Here is a 21,278-nt window from a genome sequence, read left to right on the forward strand (position 1 = left end):
TAGAGGTTGGTTGAAACAAAAGAATGATTGTAAAAATTTCGAAAGGTTCACGATCTAATTTTAGGGTTAATTTAGACTATATAAGTTTTACATCATATATCAAGGAAATTAAAAATCAAATCACAAATGATGGACACATTTTAAAGGAACATGAGATGAAGAATGTTATATTGTTCTTGTTCTTGGTGTGAGAGTGATGTATATTTTGGTGAGAAAACACACATAAAGCCAAAGGCCACACCTTTATCAAATACAATAATGATAGACCTCTAGAGTACCAATTATATTTTACCCACCATCTCATAAAGAAACCCTTCTCTCTTGATAGTGATGAAAGAGCATGCGGGCTAATGTATGTGACATTTTAAATTTTCATCCATTTATAATCTCAACATTGACATGAAACGAGAATCGACATTTCTATCGTAAATATATCTATCAATATCGACATTTTATCTATATACTGTTAAATTAAGATGACACTGATGTTTAGTAAAAAAAACACTTTTGGTCGCTAAACTTTCATAAGAGTAATAATTTTGTTCTTGAACTTAAGTAGATAACGATTTAGTCTTTCTTATATTTTCAAAATTTTAACAATTTGGCCTTTAAACTTTAATATGTAACGATTTAGTCTGCATATATACTTTTGAAATTTATAACAGTTTATTTCCTATCATAAAAATTTTATTCAAAATTAAGTGTCATCTTTTATTAGGTTAGACTTAACCTTTAGTTTACAAAAACGAATTGATTCTCAGTCAATTTAAAATTTATATAGGTATAAATTTCATGAATTCTCAATAATATTTAAAACACTAGATCGTTTTAAATTGTAAAGTATATAAATTAAATTGTTATTTATTAAAATTATAGAACTAAATAAATGTTATAAACATGAAAGTATATAGGCAAAACGTTACTAATAAAAATCCAGAGACTAAATTGGTTATCTTTATGAAAGTTTAAGAATTGAAAGTGTATTTTTAATCTTGTTATTTTTATCAATATCGATATTCGAAAGGTGGTGAAAGAAGAAATAATAGTGACGGGGGTGGGGAGGGGAGCTTGATGTTGGCCATTCAAAGCAATGCCATTTGCATAAGGGAAACATTTCTATGAGTGGCGCACACACACATGAATCAAAATGCACCATATATACATATATCATTCTCCATCCTCTTTCTCTTTACAAGTTATTATCCACATTTCTTTTTCCTTTGCATTTTCACTATTTGTGGATGTGTGTTTTCAACATGTGTTGGGTGTGCTGTTGATGATCACTTGTTGGTTGATAATATGTGTTTTGTGATTCGATAGGGGCGAATTTATATCATCGTGTTCGTGAAAATCTAACGATATGGATTAAAATTGAGTTTGCGTAGAGTTTCAATTTATATTTATCACATTTTTTTGTTAAATGGTTTTTAGTTCGACAAATCCATAATATAAGAGGTTAATATTTGTAATCGAAGATCATTAAAAGATAAGTCCACATATTCATGTTGAATAAACATGGTTGAAAAGTTTTAGAAAACAATGCATCTCTCTTCAATGGGACGATCTATACTAACAACTTAAAAATTGTCAATCTGAATATAGTTGAATGAATAAGATATCAATTATCATTTTAAATATCGATATAGTTTGATTCTTAACTATTTAATTGTTGAACTAAAAAAACAGGAAAGTTAGTAATGCGAATTTCGTTACATCAAATTCATATAACTAAAAGGTATACATACGGACAAAATGGCCACTTTAAGGGAATCCAATGACTTCTCTTCAAACTTCTAATCAATCACAATGCCAACAAAATTGATGCCTATACCTAGAAACTTTTTCTTTTACTTTTTTTTTCCTATTGTTTATATATATATATATATATATATATATAAAAAGTGTAAGAGTGTAAGGTCAAATATGGCACAATAAACCTGGATATATTTTCTTGGCTAATTAAAAAAATAAAAAAAATGGCCCCGAACTTTAAAATGATTTTTTTTAATGAGATCTAAATTCTTTTCTCAACTAAAATTCTGAACTAAGATTCTAAAATCAACCTAGCTTAGCAGACATAAATATTGTCCTACCAAACACTCCAAAATTAGAAGTTCGATCTTTCTTTTCTTTTCTTTTTTTTCTAAAAAAACACAATTTTGATTTTTTCTTTTATGACCCAACTTCTCATGCCTCTCTTTTTATAAGGAGGAGATGTGGTATTTTGTAATTCATAAAGCATATTTTAAGCATTTAATCTAAAGTTTTTTCTATTGGTATTATATCTACATCAACAATTATTTTAATTATATGTTATTGTTATCTTATATTGCATTTGATTTTTCTATACCGATATTCAATCTACATATATAAATGAATATATCGATATGGTGATATGTTACTAAAAATTGATTAAAATAAACGTGTCAAAAACTTGTTGGGCTCCCCATTTAAATGAATTGTATCATCTTCTTCCATCAATGAAAAAAAAAAGAAAAGAAAAGAAAAACCCTATTATTATATCCATATGGGGTTGAAATAATGGAGCCATTTGGCTTGATTGTTGGAATGAGAATAACGCACCATTGCCTCCTTAATTGGGGCTAGGCTCTACATTCGTACGTAGGTAGTGGTTGAGTGTTTAATTAAGTTGACTATATGCTCCATTATTTTGTTTGAGGTTCCCTAAAAAATGGAAAACAAAATCATTAAGACGAATGAGAAATTATAGCTAGTTAGCTGAAAATTTAATGTCTTGTATGAAATAATTGTAAGACAATTGAGCCAACCGAAACATAATTCAACTAATTCAGACATTATCTTTAATGAATTCACGTTATATATTATTAAACTTAAAAGAAATGTAAGGCAAAAGAAAAGACATGATTGAGTAGAGTACAATAACAAATCAAAAAATTGAAAATTCAAACCGATCCAATAGTTTAATTTGGTCTTCTTTTTAATATAAAATTAGACATCTTGGTTTGTATTTGAAAAAACCCAAAAAGTATTAATCCAGATCAGTTCTTTATTAGAAAAACAAATAAAAACCGAACCGATTTAATATATATATATATATATTATTCACTAGGTATCTTTTAGTATTTTAATTATTATGATGCACATATATTTGTTGTTTAGAAAAAGACCAAGATAATGAAGGGTGTATGTTTTTTATTTAAAAAAGTGAAAAAAAAATGTCAAATTTCAATTTATTAAAAAAGAAATAGGCCTAATTTTAGTTTTAAATTAACATAAAAGGATCGATTCAAACATAAAATAGAAATAAAAATAAAAATTTAGAAGAAAAAATAAAAGGTCAAAAGTTGAGAACTAAACCAAGAATAAATCAATCCAAATAAATCCAATCCATTGGTTATATTCTTTATTAGATATCGGTTTGGATCAATTTTTTGAAAAACTAACTAGTTTGGTTTGGTTCTTGGTTGGTTTCAAAATCAGCAAAAACGAATCGACTATCACCTCTATGATTGCTGTGACAAGCATAATGTGACCGAATCTACTAAGAATAAATTACTATTTTGAATTTAAAAATGAGGTAATTAGATATTTGAATATGTAATCTTGAGATAGATTTATCTAACTAATTGAACAATTTTTATGTTGGTCAAATGATATATTAAAAAATTCAAGACCAATTATATGCAATAAAGTCCTTCCTCACTAATAAGATCTATTCTTTTTTTTTTTTTTTAAAAAAAAATAATATAAAGATGCTGATTTTTAATTATCAATTGAAAATAGAGATCCTAATTTTTAACCTTCAAATTTATTTTTATTTTAGGTTTACCATGAAGAGTATTTCAATGATTAAGTGTCTCATTTTGGGCCAAACTTAATTTGAAAGATTATCATGGTAAACTTCCCATGCTTATTGATTATAGCAATATATGCATCTTCTTTCATAATATTGTCCTCATTATTTTATTTTTAATTCAAAATTTAGTTTCAATACTTATTTTTGCTCATCAAAGCATAGTTAAGTGAAAAAAGAAAAAGAAATCTCTTTTACATTTATTTGGATCAATTAATTTGATAATAATCATATTGTCAAATATTTTCAAAGCATAGAAGCTTCTATTACTTTATGTTATTGAAAGCTTTTATTCTATTTGTCCAACTTTTTTTTTTTCTTTTAGATTAACATGGTGTGGAAGATTTGAATCCTAGACTAATTTGATGGAAGACATATATTTTGTCAATTGACTTATGTTCATTTTGACGTGTTTAAACATAGTTAAATTAGGCATTAATATTTGATTAATTTATACTCAACATTTATCCTCAAGATTATATTTTTATTATATCCCTTGTTATTTTGAATATTATAAATTATGACGATTTAATTAATATAAATTCAGTCTCACAGCTTTAAATTATGCATATACAAATTTTGGATATATGCAAACATAATATTTGGTTATAAATGAAGACATCCTTCCTATACAAATAAAGACAATTGATTGGGTCAAAAGGCCTTCTAGAAGTAATATTCAAAAGCAAAATAGTACCATATATTCTACTCCTAAACAATACACCAAACAATTCACACAATAATTTACATTTATTGAAACCAAAATAATGCCACTCCTCATCAATAATGACATTATTTAGACAAAGCCATTCAACCTACTCTCCATAATACAATAAGGCTCTATCATTATTTTGATTGCAAATCCAAAATCTAAGAACCAAAAACTTTGAGAGCTTGTTGAAGGTGGTAGGCGGTATTCGATGGATGATCCTCTAGTCTTGGCCGGTCGGGCACCACCCATCGCCCCTCACTATTTCTAACCATCCCTTTATTTTCGTCCTGTCGCCAACACGGTGGCACACCGTACTCCTTTCTCAAAAAGTCACAACTCTTATTCACCAAGGCTATGTCTCTCTTTGTCACTAGTCGAAACTTCCGCCCCTTACCATGGTATCCGTCGATTAGGTGTAGGTGAGCTTCGAGATTGTGAGCACACCCAAGATCGTTTGTTGGCATTAGAAACGGACTGTGTGTGTGATCTAGTGCAAGTTCTGTGCCAACATGAGCATAGCTCCACGGAAAAGCCATGGCTTCTTCCAAATATTTTTGGAACTGTAACTTTTCATTGGCTATAATGCCTGGTACCATTGGAACCTATTAGAAACATGAATAGCAATAGACATTCAGGGTTATCTTCAAAAAAAAAAAAAAAGGTTAAATTACAAATTTATTCCCTTTTATCCCTATGATTTATAATTACAATTTAGTTTTTATGGTTTAATAAAATTCTCATAAATAGTCCCAATAGCGCATACTCTTTATGAGCATTTCATCAAATCATAGAGACTATTTACGAGGTTTTATCAAAATATAGGAACTAAAATAAGTCTAATTTTTAAAACCATAAGGACTAAATAATTTTAACTTTCTCCAAATGATTGGGAACAAATTTGTATTACTGCATATCAACCAAGTGAGGAAAAGTTCTACGAGTTATACTTCTTCAATCTGCAAATGAGATAGAATGTTAACAGAACATGAGTAAAATGTATGTCGCTAAAACGTGTGTTTAGTTTAATTTTTCAAGTAGTTAATTTTGAAAATAAGTTATTTTGAGAAAAATTGAAATATTTTGTAACCATTCAAAATAGCTTTTAAAATGCTATCGAAGTGTATATTAAACTGTTTTTATAAAAAGAGTTTAAATAAAATTGACTTTTCTAAAAAAATATTTTTTTTCTCTAGTCAATCAAAACATGCCCTAAACTTTGGAGTTTAGTTGATCATAACCTTGTCATGAATATTGATCACTCGCAACACTTTAACTCCGAGCTCCTCACACCGGGCCTTAAACTTGAGATTCCCGACTCGAGGACCAGCAAATGAATAGACAGTGATCGGAACTGCCACGGGGCGGCTACCGTTGCCTCGAGCGACAACGTTCAGCTTCATCTCAGCTATATCATAGGCTGTAATCAAAGCCAAAGCAGCTCCAAGACTATGGCCAGTGACAGTAATGCTGATTTCTTCTCCTCCCAATTTGCAATACTGTTCAACAAGTCTTTTAACTTCAGCTAAAATCTGCTCACGAGCTGAAAATCCACAGTAGTCGCAATTTTCCTCTTTCATGGTGTACAAATCATAGAATCCAGATTCGATCTTAACCAACGTGTCGTCCAGGATAAAACCGGCCGGTCGGAGAATGTCCTTGAGGTCATGGATCCATTCAAGGTATGTTACAGTTCCTCTCCAAGCTATAACAATGTCACGGCGGCCGAGTCGTTTGATCTCATTGGCATCGGTGGCAACCGCGACGTAACCCATCCAATTAGCATGTTGACTCCAAACTCTAAAAGGTTAAATTATATGTTTAATCTATAAACTTTTCATTTTATATCTAATAAGTCTTTAAATTTTAAAAAATGTTAAAGAGGCAGATCTTTAATCTTTCAATATCTTAAATAGGTCTACAGATTTTCTATTTTCTGTTTACATATTCATATTATACATAAAATTTAATTTTGTACCTAATAAACTTGTGAATCTTAATAAATACTGTTGAATATGCATCAAAGACCTATTAGTCCGGAAATTAAAAATTCTTCAACTTATTATTAGATTAAAAAAAAAGAAAAAAATGACAATCATAGTTAGACGACACTTTTTAAACCTCTAAAACCTATTAGAAACTTTGTATTAGTTTAGGAATCTATTTGACACAAATCTACCAATTCAAAAACTAAACTTATAAATTAGCCTATAAATCAAACATTTATTAAATTCATAGACATATTAAATACAAAATTGAATTGTTCGAAGACTTGACTAAATCAATACTTCTTATTAATATTTTCCTAAAGTTGATAAACGTATTAAAGAGAAATTTGAAAGTTCAAATACTAAATTTCTAATGAACATGGCGTAAAAGTTCACCTGTTAGAAAAATTTCTGGATTCACCATGTGTAAAGTTGGATTTTTTAAAGAAGTTGGGGAGATTGATGTTGGAAGTTGCATAGAGATATCTTGTGATATTATAGCCAGCATCAGGCATGAGAAGCTTGTGAAAGAATTGGGAAGCTTGGTACTTGCAAGTGCCACAATACTTGGAATGAGGATCAAAGTCGAAAGAGTCATAGCAAGCTTGAGAGAATTCACCATAACGAATGATTTCTTTACGAAGGTGAAGATTCAAAGGGTCAAGAAGGCCTTCCCAATTGTTGAACCCTTGAATGTCTCTCCAAATTTCACTAAGTGGTGGAGCAACATTATTTGCTTCCATTGTTAATGCTTCATCTTCTTCATCTTCTTCATCTTCCATTGTTGTTAAAGAAGGTGATGAGGATGAGCATTTTGAGGTTGGAACAATGAAACTTAAGTGTTGTATTGAAATAGGGTTTGTGGGGAAAAGGGAATTGTTGTTATTGTTGATTATGTTGTTGTGAAGGAGGTGATATGTGGTGAGTTTTGTGGAGATGGGAATGGTAGAAAAATGAAGAAGACAAGAAGTTGTAGCCATAGACATGGGAAAGGGGTTTGAGATCTGAAAATTCTAGATTTCAGGTGAGAGAGAGGAATTAATTAATGGTTTTGAGAAAGCGAGAGAGAGAGGTCTAAAAGTGGATAGAGAAAGAAGATGGTGAAGGAGAGAGACTAGGAATTGTATTTCAAAGTTTTCTCTCCCTTTTTTTCTTTTCAAGAGTTGGAGTTGAAAAGGCTCAAAACATCTAATCTCTTCATTGATAGAATGCATTAATCAAAATGGAGTTCGAAAGTTGTAAAAAGAATTAGGTTCAAATTATAGTTATAGATAATTCGTCCAATTTGGACATACACTCTCCTAGCTAATTTTTTTCTTTTGAAACAACACAAAAGGATTGAGGAGATAATTTCCTCACTTATATATAACATTGATCACTTCTTTTCCTAACCAATGTAAAACTTTGTTTGTCTAACATGTTCATCAAATTAATTTTATTTCAATTTTGGCCAAAATTTTTAACTTGATTCGAGATGAAATATAATTAATTAATTAATTAATTAATTATCTTGAGTCTTTGTTTATCCTCTATGATAGGAACAATGATCCTCTAAACATCTTCATAATAATATGATATTCCTTAGACTAAAGTATTCCTATGACTTTGAATTTGGTTTTATCCAAAAGTTCTCATACTACGAATCTTTCTCCTATCTAGCTAATGTGAGACATTACATTGGTCATTGATAGGGATGAAACACGTGCCTAAAATTGAAACTTTTGAAAGATAAAATTTCTCAGTCGCTAGTGCAAATACACACTATCAAATAAGTAATAAATAGTTAGCATTCTAAGTATCATAGCTAAGGGAACAAATGTAACAAAGATTTTCTAGTGTAACAAAGATTTCCCTTAAGAAAGCAATTAAAAGTAACTAGAAAAATAATTTGGATACTTCAAGGAAAATGACATTTTTTTTATGTTTTGAACTTTTAATTACTGGACGCATATTAATTTCATGTTAGAATTTTTGTGTTTGCAATATCTTTTAAGGTTGGGGTGGTTTTTGGTTCCTCGAGATGTCTTTCAAGTTGTCCTTTGGGTTGTTGATTCTACTAAATATATTTTTCCTTGTTTGGAAAAATTTTGTGAATTATTATGGAAGTTTTTTTTCCTTCTCTGGACTTTGTAGATTATGGTATGATACTGTCTTTAACAATAGGTTTTAGTTATAGTTATGGTTCGATTGTTAGCTTTTCTAGTATCACTCATTAACGAAAGATAACGAAACCTAATGAATGGAAATACATTAGGTTAGATTTGGCCAATTTAACTTAATGTTCTAATCAATCCATGGGCTTAAATGCGATTTAGGAATCAACATCCATGTTGGTTTTTCCTAGAGAGTCTGTCTGACTTTCCTAGGCAGTCGATTAAGCTTGATAATTAGATAATCCATGAACTTAACATGATAAATCGATGAATAGATAGCCTAACAGCCACTTAATCGGTGAAGGTAGTTTTGTGTATCGCTTTTCTCTCTCTCTCAACCTATCTTATTTTTTGCACTTTAATTTCTTGCAATTTAGTCTTCCTGTCAATCCAAACTCAAAACCACCAATTTTTACTACTTTCCAATAACCAATTTAGGTTAGATTTTTTCTTAGGCTTCCTGTGGTTTGACCCGATCTTGCTACTAAGACTACTTGTTAGTCGAAGTGTTAGATTGTAAATATAAATATTATTTGATTTATAGAAAGCTTCTACAACTTTCCATTCATTAGAACTCAAGAGTATCAATCTATAGACTGTAAAGTTGTTCGTGAGAGATGAGCGTGGGATCTTGTTAAAATCATTCATTACATCTGTTGAAGGGATTCACACACTTATATGGGTCCTAAGTCTAAGAAGTGAAGTGTTCTTCATTTGAGATTGGAAAGATAGATGTTGAAAAGGGAGTCTTCTACTTAGAGCGAGCCTAAGTGTTCAATCACTAATATACTTATACTTAAGGGGAACCTAAGTTCCATTGCGATGAAGTCTCACACTTAAGGGGAGTCTAAGTAATCTTGTAGTAAGTTAGGTTCTATGTATGTCACTGTGATCATCATTTATCTACAAATAAGTACAACATTGTAAATATTGAAATTTCTATTAATGAAATATCTTTCTTGAGCACATGCTCCTAGATGTAGGTGGTATTCCACTGAACTGGGTTACAAAACCTTGTTTTTTTTTTCCTTTTATTATTTGTGTCTTTGTTTCACTTATTGTTTTTAGGATTGCTGTAAAATTATTTGTAATAAGTTACATTGTGTGTTAGATAACTCTTCTTTTATTTGATATCAGAGTGGGTCACTATTATCTTTGGTGTTTTTGATCCGTGATTCTTCAAATGGAAGGAACCAAAGAAGGTGGATCTACCACACGCCCTCCAGTGTTGGATGGAAGAAATTATTCATATTGAAAAACTAGAATAACTACCTTTTTGAAGTCTATTGATCATAAGACTTGGAAATCTGTTGTTACTGGATGGACTCCCCTACAGATTTCTCGATGCTATCCTTAATGGTGTGGGCAAGAATATTTTCACTTGATTAACACATGTGTTTCAGCAAAGGAAGCATAAGACATTTTGGCTATGGTTTATGATGTAACATCAAAGGTAAAAATGTCGAGACTTCAGTTGGTGACCACTAAGTATGAAAATCTAAAAATGCTAGAAGATTAACCAATTGTTGAGTTTAATGTTCATCTACTTGATATTACTAATGAATCTTTTACATTGGGTGAGAAGATCTCAGAAGAGAAGCTGGTTAGAAAAGTGTTTAGATATTTGCATAAGAGATTTTACATGAAGGTGATTGCTATACAAGAAGCACGTAACATTGCAACCATGAAGGTTGCTAAACTATTTGGTTCTTTACTTATGTTTAAAACAGGGCAATGTAACGCATAACATTGCAATGTTTCCCCATTACATTGTAGACCCGAGAGTAAAAAAAAAAATGAGCGTACAACACTCCGGAAAGATAAGCATGCATCACTTCGTCAAATGAGACAGCGTCGCAACGTTGCTTCCAAGCGTTGTAACATTGCGACAATTTTTATAAAAGTTGCTTTCCACTGAGTGTAGGGAGGAGGCTGGTTTTAAAGTTTATTTTAGGGGTTCGTCAAGGCCTCCACAGGGACCTGAGATATGGGCAGAGACAACAAGTTGGAGCTTCAAGTGAGTGGAGATTTGAAGACATCGTTGGAGTGTGATATCGAATTTGAAGATGACAGTCAAAAATCGGACTTACATCTTCTTCCCTTTTTAATTTTCTGTTTCTTTGAATTTGGGTGTATCATAAATGGTCTAAATTTATACTATACACATGAATGACTAATTTGTAGGTCTAAGATTTATGGTTTTTGTTGTTGGATTATACTAAATTGGTTGTTTCTTGGAATTGATTGATTGCATAATTATTTTAGCATGTCTATTACTTATCATTTTGAATGCGTGGTCAATGTTTGAATGATGTGTACTTGATTCCTTGCATGAGGGAGAGGGTATTATGTTAGATTGAACATGATAAATTGTTAATCGAATATGCACGAAGGTGATAGAAGATTAATAAGGATAAAAAATAGTGAATTTTAATGCTACAGTTAATTAATCATTTGCTTAAAAATGAATTGATAATTAGGTGTTAGAAAGGGTAGAGCTCAAAGGAGGATACCTGGATTAGAGACTCTTAGATATGTAATTTGCATAAAATCAATCTAAGGCATAAACAATCATTCTAGTTGATCCACCAACGCGACCATAACCCTAGGGTGTGTCTTAGCTTATTCTCATCCCAGTGCTATCTTTTATTTACTTTCTAGGATTAGATTAGTTAAACTCTCATCATACTTCGGTTCCCTAGATAAAATTGGAAGGATCCATAGCTAGAAAAGTTAAACCAATTTCCCAGAGGACGATACTCAATTTCTTGATTGTTTACTATATTATAATCGACGTGTGTGCTTGCGTACATCAATTTTTTTGGCGCCGTTGTCGGGAAATTGTGTTTTGGTTTCTTTTATTATTCAAGAGATGTGGCTAATTTTAATTTAGGGTGTAAATTAATTTTGTTTATTTTATTTTTTTTATTCAAGTCTTCTCTTGGTTGATTCCTTATGGTGTTTGCTTCACATGTCTTACAATAATTTTGGGTGGACTTATGGGTTTTACCAACCTAGGTAAGTTCCACCACCACTATCGATGCCTTTCAACCCATACCCTTATCCCATCGGTTATCCTTCCCATGACCATATGAGTTATTATGTTCATGCAACCCCAATAGAGGACAAACCATCATTAGAGGACCAGTTAAAAGAGTATATCCTAGAGTCCAAACTTAGGAAGTTTTGTGTATTTGAGATGGAGAGATTGGATAGGATAGAAGCTCAAGTGGTCGAGAATGAGGCAACCCTTAAATGTATATAAGAGATCAACTTAGTCTGATAGTTGATGCATTTAGAGCCTTGTATGAGGAAAATTTTTCTAATGCCACTGAGGTAGGGAGGTCTACTATTTTAGATTCTGATGGTGAGGATGAATTGGAAGCATTAAAGTTACACCAAGAAAGAAAAAGGAAAAAATAGAAAAAGGAAAATAGTTTTTGAAGAAGATTACTCCTCCTTTGTTTTTATGCTAGCTTAGGAAGTGAGTAAGCTTAGGTACTTCATTTGTGACACTGTCATAGTTGGTTGTCTCCATGCACCCTATAGTTGGCAAGCCAAAATGAAGATGGTGTGTCTTGAGAAGTTCTTTTGTTTGAAAAAAGAAAAAAATAATAATAAACTACCAATCTAATTGTCTTTTTGCTACACAAACGAATAAAAAAATTTCTAATGAGTTTCACTAAACCAGACTAGGGAAAAAACTATAGAGGTTCATTTAATACCAATGTTGAATGATGTGTACTTGATGCCTTGCTTGAGGGAGGGGATATTGAGTTTGATCGAACATGTTAAATTGTTAATCGAATATGCACGAAGGTGATAGGAGATTAATAATGATAAAAAATAGAGAATTTTAATATTGCACTTAATTAATCAATTGCATGAAAGTTAATTGATAACTAGGTATTAGAAAGGGTAGAACTCAAAGAAGGATACCTAGATTAAAGACTTTTAAGTCTGTAATTTGCATAAAATCAATCTAGGGCATAAACAATCATTCTAGTTGATCCACCAATGAGACCATAACCTTAGGCTATATCTTAGCTTGTTCTCACTCTGGTGCTATCTTTTATTTACTTTCTAGGATTAGACTAGTTAAATTCTCATTACAGTCAGTCTCCTAGATAAAATTAGAAGGATCTTTGGATAGCTAAAAGAGTCAAACTAATTTTTCAGTTGACGATACTTGGTCTCTTGACCATTTTACTATATTATAACTCGACAAGTGCACTTACGCACATCAAGATTTTGAAGGGGAAAGTACTGTGTACTTTTGCTTGTCTTGTTATTTTTATCCTACTATGCATGTTAATTAAGAAAATTTATTTATGCATGTAAATTGATGAATATTTTGAGTGGTTGAATTTTGGAGAATTTTTTTTCTGATTTTGAGTGAGAAAAGATGATGTTGTGCTTTAATTGAGAAATTCTATGAGTATGTGTTGATTATGATTACCCATGGGTTATTCTAAATTTGTATATTAGATGATTTGCTATGGAAAAAGGAAAGAATATTCCTGAACTAAGTTATCTTTAAGTCCCTCTTTGAGTCCATTGCATATATGAGCACGTAGCCATTTTCTTTTAGATTCTTATTAGTGAAACATGTGTTTACTTGAATCAATCAGGTTGTCACCTCGAGAGGTCTTGAAATGATTTAGAATATTCTATGTATTTTTTTAGTTCTGCTACTAGATTGTGTGAAAAATAAAAGTATAATTGAAAAAAACCAGAAAAATGAAAAAAGGAAAATAGTTTTTGAAGAAGATTCCTCCTCCCTTTTTATGCTAGCTTAGGAAGTGAGTAAGCTTAAGCACTTCAATTGAGATACTGCTCGTAGTTGGTTGTCTCCACATGATCAATATGGATCATATTGTCTCTAACGCTTACAACTCATGTAGCAGTTACAAAGTGAGCCGTATTCTAATATGCACAAGCGCACGCATCGAGTTATAATATAATAAAACGGTCAAGAGATTGAGTATCATCCTTTAAGAAATTGGTTTGAATCTTCTAGCTATCCAGAGGATCCTTCTAATTTTATCTAAGGGATCAGACTATGATGATAATTTAACTGATCTAATCCTAAAAAGTAACTAAAAGATAGCACCAGGGTAAGAATAAGCCGAGACACGCCTTAGGGTTATGGTATCATTAGTGGATCAACTAGAATTATTATTTATGTCTTAAATTAATTTTATGCAAATTACAGACCTAAGAGTCTTTGATCCAGGTATCCTCTTTCGAGCACTACCCTTTCTAACACCTAATTATCAACTCATGTCATTAGAGCTTCTAATCTATAGGTCCATAAGGCCTCATTGCTAGCTCATGAAGGGTTAAATAAGAATCAGTTAATTTTGAATTAATTTGAATTATTCAAATTAAATAAGAAAATTAATTGTATATGTTATAATTAATGTAATGTATATAGATACATTATAAGGTTAATTTTGAATAAGATTCAAAAATATATTTTATATTATGAGAGATATAAATATTTGAATAAGATTCAAATATTAATTATATGAATAAGATTTATATTAAACTATAGGTTAAAATTAACATGAATGATATTCATATTAAAACCATAGGTCATATGAGAGAACGTTATTTGAATTTGATTCAAATTAAATTAAATATGTGATATTTAATTTGTTAATTAATTAATTTTATTTAATTATATATATTAAATTTGATTTAATATATAATTTTAATTAAATTAATATTATTAGTTTAATTTTAATAAATTAGATTTAATAAAATTAATTTAATAATATAATATTAAGAATAACTCTCAATTGAAAATTTTATATTTTCTCATTCGCAATTGAAAATGAATTATATAATATAATATTAAGAATATCTTCCCCTCTCCCTTTCTCACATGACATGTAAAAAATGAGAAGTTTTTTTGCAGGAGAATTTTATATTTTCTTTTAGTTTTGTGGCTTCCAAAGATCTCTTTGCAAAAATTGATCTCTCAAGACTTCTCTCATATACTCTTTCCCTTTCCAAATCAAAGAGCCCAAACCTTCTTTGGTTCTTATTCCTGAGAATAGCTAGGAAGTCCGTGATGGTGTCCCAAGAAGATTTGTTAATCAAGAGGAAAAGTTTGTAACTATTCGTGGGGATTTGTTTGGAAGAATCTGAAGAAAAAGATGGTCTTCAAAAGTTATCTTTTTCTTCCTTAAATTATTTAAGCATGTAGTAATTTAATACTGTTTATCCTATGATTCTATATTTTTTTTCTTTGTTTTTGAGTTTCCAAAACGAATTTCATTGGCACAAGGCGATCATTCGGTTCCGTTGAAGATTCAATTCCTTTACCAATAACAAAATGGAAAGTCAACCTTTCTTAAAAGGCAAGCAGAAGATTGAGTTTACTAGAGAATAGAACCATGTCCTTAAGGATGAGTCAACTTTGTTGAGACCTACTACGAATCAAAATCTTATTAGCATTTGAAGGGTTTTGGATCCGTTATTATTGTGGAAGAAGTGGTCTTCATACGTTTTTCCTTTCATCTTCATGGATGTCTTGACAACATGTCTAGGTCTTTCCCTCCTCAAAGAAAAATCGAAGTTGCTCATGTTATTCCAATAGTCAGACAAGAATGGTATGTTAAAAATATGGCCGCTAAGTGTCATGTTGTGCTGACATCTTTTTGGACATCCACTAAAGATGACTAATTCTTTGATACTAGAAGCTCCAAACATATTACATGGGAAAAGAACTTCATTTCTGCAAAATTATAGGATCAGGATATGTTACATTTGGAGATGGTGCCACTAGTAAGATCATTGGAAAGGAAAGCTTCAATACCTTAGTCTTCTATCTCTTGATAATCTTATGCTTGTAGAAGGGCTTATTGCAAATCGTATAAGCATAAATCAGTTATGTGATCAAGGACTAAATGTAAGCTTTACAAAAGACAAATGCCTTGTAATAGATGATGCCAAAGCTCACATTATGTCAAGTGTGCACTCTTCTGATAATTGTTATTTATGGTCTCCTAATATTTCTCATCATGTCAATTTTTCAAAACAGTATGAAACTACTTTATAGACCAAGTGCCTTGGTCATGTGAGCATTAAATTCGTTCAAAAGTTCTTATAAAAAAATGCTATTGTTGGCCTCCCTTCTTTTTTATACTAATAATAGAGTTGTATGTGGTGACTGTTAAGCTGGCAAGTAGATGAAAGTCTATCACAAATAGGTGCCCCACACCATTATTGATAGAGTCTTGGAACGCCTCCACATGGATCTCATGGGTCCTATACAAGTTGAGAGTCTTGGTGGAAAACACTATGTTCTAGTGGTTGTAGATGACTTCTTGAGATACAGTTAGGTGTGTTTTATCATAGAAAAGTCCAACACGTTTGCTGTTCTCAAAATCCTATGTTTGCAACTCTAGAGGGAGAAAAACTTAAATGTAACTCATATTTATAGTAATCACTGAAGGGAGTATGAAAGTGCTTAGTTTTCTGAAATATATCACTCTGAAAGTATTCACCATGAGTTCTCTGCTCCCATCACTCATCAACAAAAACAGAATAGTGGAACGAAAGAATAGAACCCTTCAAGAAATGGTCTGTGCGATGTTGCATGTTCAAGACATTTTTTATTGTTTCTAGGCTGAGGCTATTAACACTGCCTGTCATGTTCATAATAAATTGCCCTTCCAGGTACAAGCCTAGAATTTTTTTGAAATTTGGAGGGGGAGAAAGCCTATTGTCTAATACTTTGACTTATTACATTCTTACTGGTCGTGAATCCAAAAGAAAATGGGAGCCTAAAAGGTGATGAATGTCTATTCTTGGGATACTTTGTTAATAGTAGAGCATATCATGTGTATAGTAAACATACGCAATGTGCAATAGAATCTATATAATGTTGTGGACGATGATGCCAAGTCTTTTTTCTTTTTTTTTTTTTGCACTGTCTGGGATGAAGATGATCATGTTGTGCTTCATAATGTTAGTAAAAATGTCCCCACCAAGTTGACTAACATCAATCCTACTAATGGTGGTGAAAGTGAGTGCTCTAATACTGAAGAAGATGATAACAAATCAAAGCAATCATTGTGTTAAATACAGAAAGATCATCCCTCGAGTAATATCATAGGAGATCTTGATGCAAGGTGTAATGACCCGACCTTTCGAAAATAATTTATAATATTAATTAAATAAACAATTTATTCATAAGGTCGTTATTCATAAATGCACATTTAAAACCCAAAGACTTTGACAATTGAGGAAAAAATTATTAAAACAATGACAATTTCCAAAACAAATTATAAAATTAAATAAATCAACAAAAAGATAAAACCTTTGTTTATGGCCCCATAAAACAGTTAAGGAAAAAAATAACAATCAGACCAATAAAGTTTTCAGCATAATATCAGTTCTAAATCAAAACATTCAAATAACTTGAAAACATACACTGAGCGGAAGCAATTTTCTTGTTCCATAGGACACGATCATAGGTCCCGCTTGACCTGAAAAACATAAAATAAGAAATGATGAGTATAAAATACTCAGTAAATGACCCACTACTACGACCTTTAGGTAAACTTGTTAACCTTCCTATCTAGACATCAGTGTATGTCCTATAGCATATCAATTGTGGTGATCTCAAAGGATCATAAATAAGTCATAAGCGTGATCCCGAAAGAACACATATCAGTCATAAGTATGAACCCGAAGGAACACATATCAGTTATAGGTGTGAACTCGAAGGAACACATAACAGTCATAAGTGTGTACCCAAAAGAACACATAACAATCATAAAAAGTACACTGACTGATAAGAAGGCGAACAATTATCATTAATATTAGCATGCAATAGTCCACCATTAAACCTCATAGTATCACCACAATCCTATTAACATAATCATCATATTTAATGAGAAGATTATAAATCGAATATCCTGTTTCATGTTCACATAAACATATTCCATGAAAAAAAATACCAGAACGCCCACAGACAATACATCATAGAAGCAAAACAAAAACATTCCATAAAATTATATATATTTACACTGTCTTTGAACGAACCTTTGAAGGTCCTTGAGCGGAAGTATGGAGATCAATCCAAAATTTATTTTCCAAAATCCAAAATCATAGAATACAAATGTTATGCATAATCATAAATTTACAGCATGCAAACAAAAAGGAAATGAGAGAATTAGGGTGATAGAGCTAACCCTCGAAAAACGATCTTCTTCATGTATCCTCTTCTCCAAAAATCACGAACTCGAAACCCCAAAATGGACACTACCACTTGATTGCCTCAGTATTCTCTAGGTGAGAATTCAGGAGTTTTGTAGACTCTGGCTATTTTGGAAGAGAGGGATTTTGAGAGAGATGAGAGGAAGTGATGAGATTCAGATTTTCTCAGAACGTTTATGTGGATCTGTAATCTTTTTGTGAAACCACACCAGGATGAAGAAGAATTCCTCTCCCTTGCCTTATAGTTACATTTAACTTCTTAAGTACCATTGATCTCTCTAATGTACAATAAATCATAGTCCAACTATGATCAAACCCCTCTCGGGCTAGGAGAGGGTGTGGGTGTGGTGCCACATTGTTCAAGTCCCAAAATCAACTCTTAAAGGAGCAATTTACCTACTTACTCCGACTTTGGGGAAGGAATGAATTTCGTCTTGTGTAGCTATGTTCCTAGCTCCCCAATCAGACGAATCCCCAAAATGGTAGGCTTGTTGAGTCGGCAATCTAGTCACTCTCACCCATACAAATCAAGGGACCACCTTCATAAGCAGGAGTTCATAACTCACTCAGGATTTAGGTCATGTCACCTATGGTTATCCTGGTGAAATGTAAGTCTCTATTATGAACGAAATTTAGTCATTTCGTGATCCGATTTTATACAAATTAAACTTCTTTGTATAGAATATCTCCGCTCACATGTCTCCACACGAATGATCAGGATCATATCATTTATAGCACTTTACAACAATTGTAACATCTACAAAACGGGCCATACTCGTAGTGTCACCAGGATAAGGTATCCAGCCTTATCCATCTACTACAGACTATTTAGGTTACAACTTAAACATGAACCGCCTGTATGTCTCTACATACATGTTTAAGCTACAAAAGATAACTTTGAACATTAGTTTATTGGTTTGTGGGTTTAATGCTACTAAATTTCAAGTAAAACATCTCATATTTTATTAAACAAATAAAATATGTATACAATACAATTACAAACTACAAGACCCTACAAAATTTAGGATACCAACCCCAACAATCTTAACATCATTATTTGGTTGTGACGATTAGTTCAAAGGAAAACCAATAGTAAGAGACTTACCTTGAATTTGATCCAAATATTGTGATTAAGCCACGTAAAGTAATCTTCCTCTAGCTTTTTCCAAGCTTCAAGTTAGATCCTATGACATAAGGCAACAATTATAACTTTAACCATAAATCCCAAATTCATTTGGAAAATTATTTTAGAAGTATAATTCCATCAAATTATCTAAATATCACCAAATTAATTATATGCAATTCCAAATATTCTTACCTCAAGTGTGGTTAGATTCAAATCTCCAACACCAATGTGACCCACTAGCTAATCCGCCAAAAACAAACTTTACTCCCCACGGTCAGCGTTTCTAAACCATCCAAATACACACACAAAATAATTACTTAAACTACTCATTTGTGGGTGCCCAAAGATCATCAACAAAGACCATAATACTTACCAAAATCCTTGTCAGAATCAACCTCCAACAAGTACGAAAAATATTAATTGTATCAGAATCAACCTCCAACAAGTACGAAAAATATTAATTGTATCAGATACAATTAAATACAAATTTAATTATAAAGTTTATTTGAACAAGATTCCAAATCATAACTTTATAATATGGAGAATTAATTTATTTGAATGAGATTCAAATAAAGCAATTATTTAATTTGAATAAGATTCAAATTAAATAGATAATGAGAAAATTAATTTATTTGAAAATTAATAAGATTCAAATTAAAGGGATACTGTAGAGAACAAATTTATGTATGAATTAAATATTTAAAACATTTTAATATGAGATATTAAATATGTAATTATCTTTTAATATTGGATATTAATAGACAATTAATTTAAATTGTCTGTAGAAGTGTTATCCTAATAGGGTTAGGAGTAACCATAGAGAGTCCTATAAATAGGGCCCTAAGAAGCCTTCATTAGACAACACTAGAACTCAATCTCTACACCCATTCTGTAGAGATTCTCTCCAAGAAAATTCTACCAAGTTCTTTAGAAAAGTTCTCTAAAAATTCTCCTTCCCCATCCCCTTTCATCTTTCAAGAATAGTTCCCACAAGTCGGATTCTTGCCAGAGTCATAGTCAGGAAGATCTTGTGGAAAATGAAAACTTCAAAGAGAAGACTATTGATTCAAGGAGAAGATTTTGATGCAATTGTGGATCGGCAAAAGTATGGTGCTTAACCTTTTCTTCTAGTCTTTTGTACTTTTATTTTTTTAGAGAAATCAAAGAACACAAACACACGCTTCTGTTGGGGAGTCAATACCTCCAAGAGTATGAACTAGAAAGAAAAACAGGGTTGACTATTTTCAGATGATTAGTAATATTTGATTTACTTATCCAATTAAATCAAGGAATATTAAAGAAGCCTTAAATGACAAATATTATGCAAGAAGAACTAGCTCAACTTAAAAGAAATCAAATGTAGTCGTTAGATCCTCATTTTGAATTAGTAAATGTGATTCAAACAAAATGAGTTTTTAAAAATAAATTTTATGCAGATGAAATCGTTACCAGAAACAAGGCCAGACTTGTGGTTCAAGGCTATTCATTAATTGAAGGTGTTGAACTTTTACAAGACCTTTGCACCGATGGCTAGACTAGAAGCAATAAGACTATTATTGAGTGTCTTTTGTTTATTAGATTCAAGTTGTATTATATGGATGCTAATAGTGCCTTTTTGAATGGCTACTTGAATGAAGAAGTCTTTGTAGAGCAACGTAAAGGCTTTGTTGATCCACAACTTGTCCTTAACATGCGTATAAGCTTCAAAAGGTTGAAGCAAGCCCCTCTTGCTTGGTATGATAGATTGACCAAATTTCTTCTTAAGAATGATTATGTAAGAGGGGAAATTGATAAGACCTCATTTGTAAAGAAGTCTAAAGGAAATTTTATTATTGCTCAAGTACATGTTGATGACATAATGTTTGGAGGAATGTCCCTTGAATTGGTGGATCATCTCATAGAACAAATGAAAATTAAATTCAAAATGAGCATGGTCGAAGAGCTAACATACTTCTTGGAATTCCAGGTTAAACAGGTAAAGGATGAAATGTTTATTTCTTAAAGGAAGTATGCCAAGAATACTGTATAGAAGTTTGGCCTAGAACAAGTCAATATGAGCACTCCTGCTCCTACTCATGTCAAGATATCTCAAGACTTTGAAGGAACAAAAGTGGATGAAAGTTTGTATCAAATTATTATTGGGAGTTTATGGTATCTCACGACCAGTAAACCTGATATTACCTTTGTTATGGGTGTTTGTGTAAGATATCAAGATTGTCCAAAGACTAGTCAT

General features: G+C 31.5%; 1 protein-coding gene across 1 annotated transcript; it reads right to left on the reverse strand.

Moving 5' to 3' along the window:
- Nucleotides 1–4,484: 4,484 nt before the first annotated feature.
- LOC120070748 (alpha/beta-Hydrolases superfamily protein) lies at nt 4,485–7,863 on the reverse strand. Its single transcript, XM_039022624.2, has 3 exons — nt 6,929–7,863; nt 5,786–6,344; nt 4,485–5,149 (listed from the first exon to the last, which is right to left on the reverse strand). The coding sequence occupies exons 1-3, from the start codon at nt 7,516–7,518 to the stop codon at nt 4,706–4,708; spliced, it is 1,593 nt and encodes a 530-aa protein (XP_038878552.1). The 5' UTR covers nt 7,519–7,863; the 3' UTR covers nt 4,485–4,705.
- Between the last annotated feature and the right edge of the window lie 13,415 nt (nt 7,864–21,278).

Source organism: Benincasa hispida, unplaced genomic scaffold (assembly GCF_027475165.1).
Source record: "Benincasa hispida cultivar pf3 unplaced genomic scaffold, pf3_genome.v1.1 HicScf549, whole genome shotgun sequence".
Taxonomy (NCBI): domain Eukaryota; kingdom Viridiplantae; phylum Streptophyta; class Magnoliopsida; order Cucurbitales; family Cucurbitaceae; genus Benincasa; species Benincasa hispida.

Coding starts and splice junctions, on each gene's coding strand:
- LOC120070748 (XM_039022624.2), bottom strand. CDS start 7,518: ATGTCTATGGCTACAACTTCTTGTCTTCTTCATTTTTCTACCATTCCC. Junction 6,345..6,928: donor TCCAGAAATTTTTCTAACAG/GTGAACTTTTAC, acceptor TTAACCTTTTAG/AGTTTGGAGTCAACATGCTA. Junction 5,150..5,785: donor TGATCAATATTCATGACAAG/GTTATGATCAAC, acceptor TGTTTCTAATAG/GTTCCAATGGTACCAGGCAT.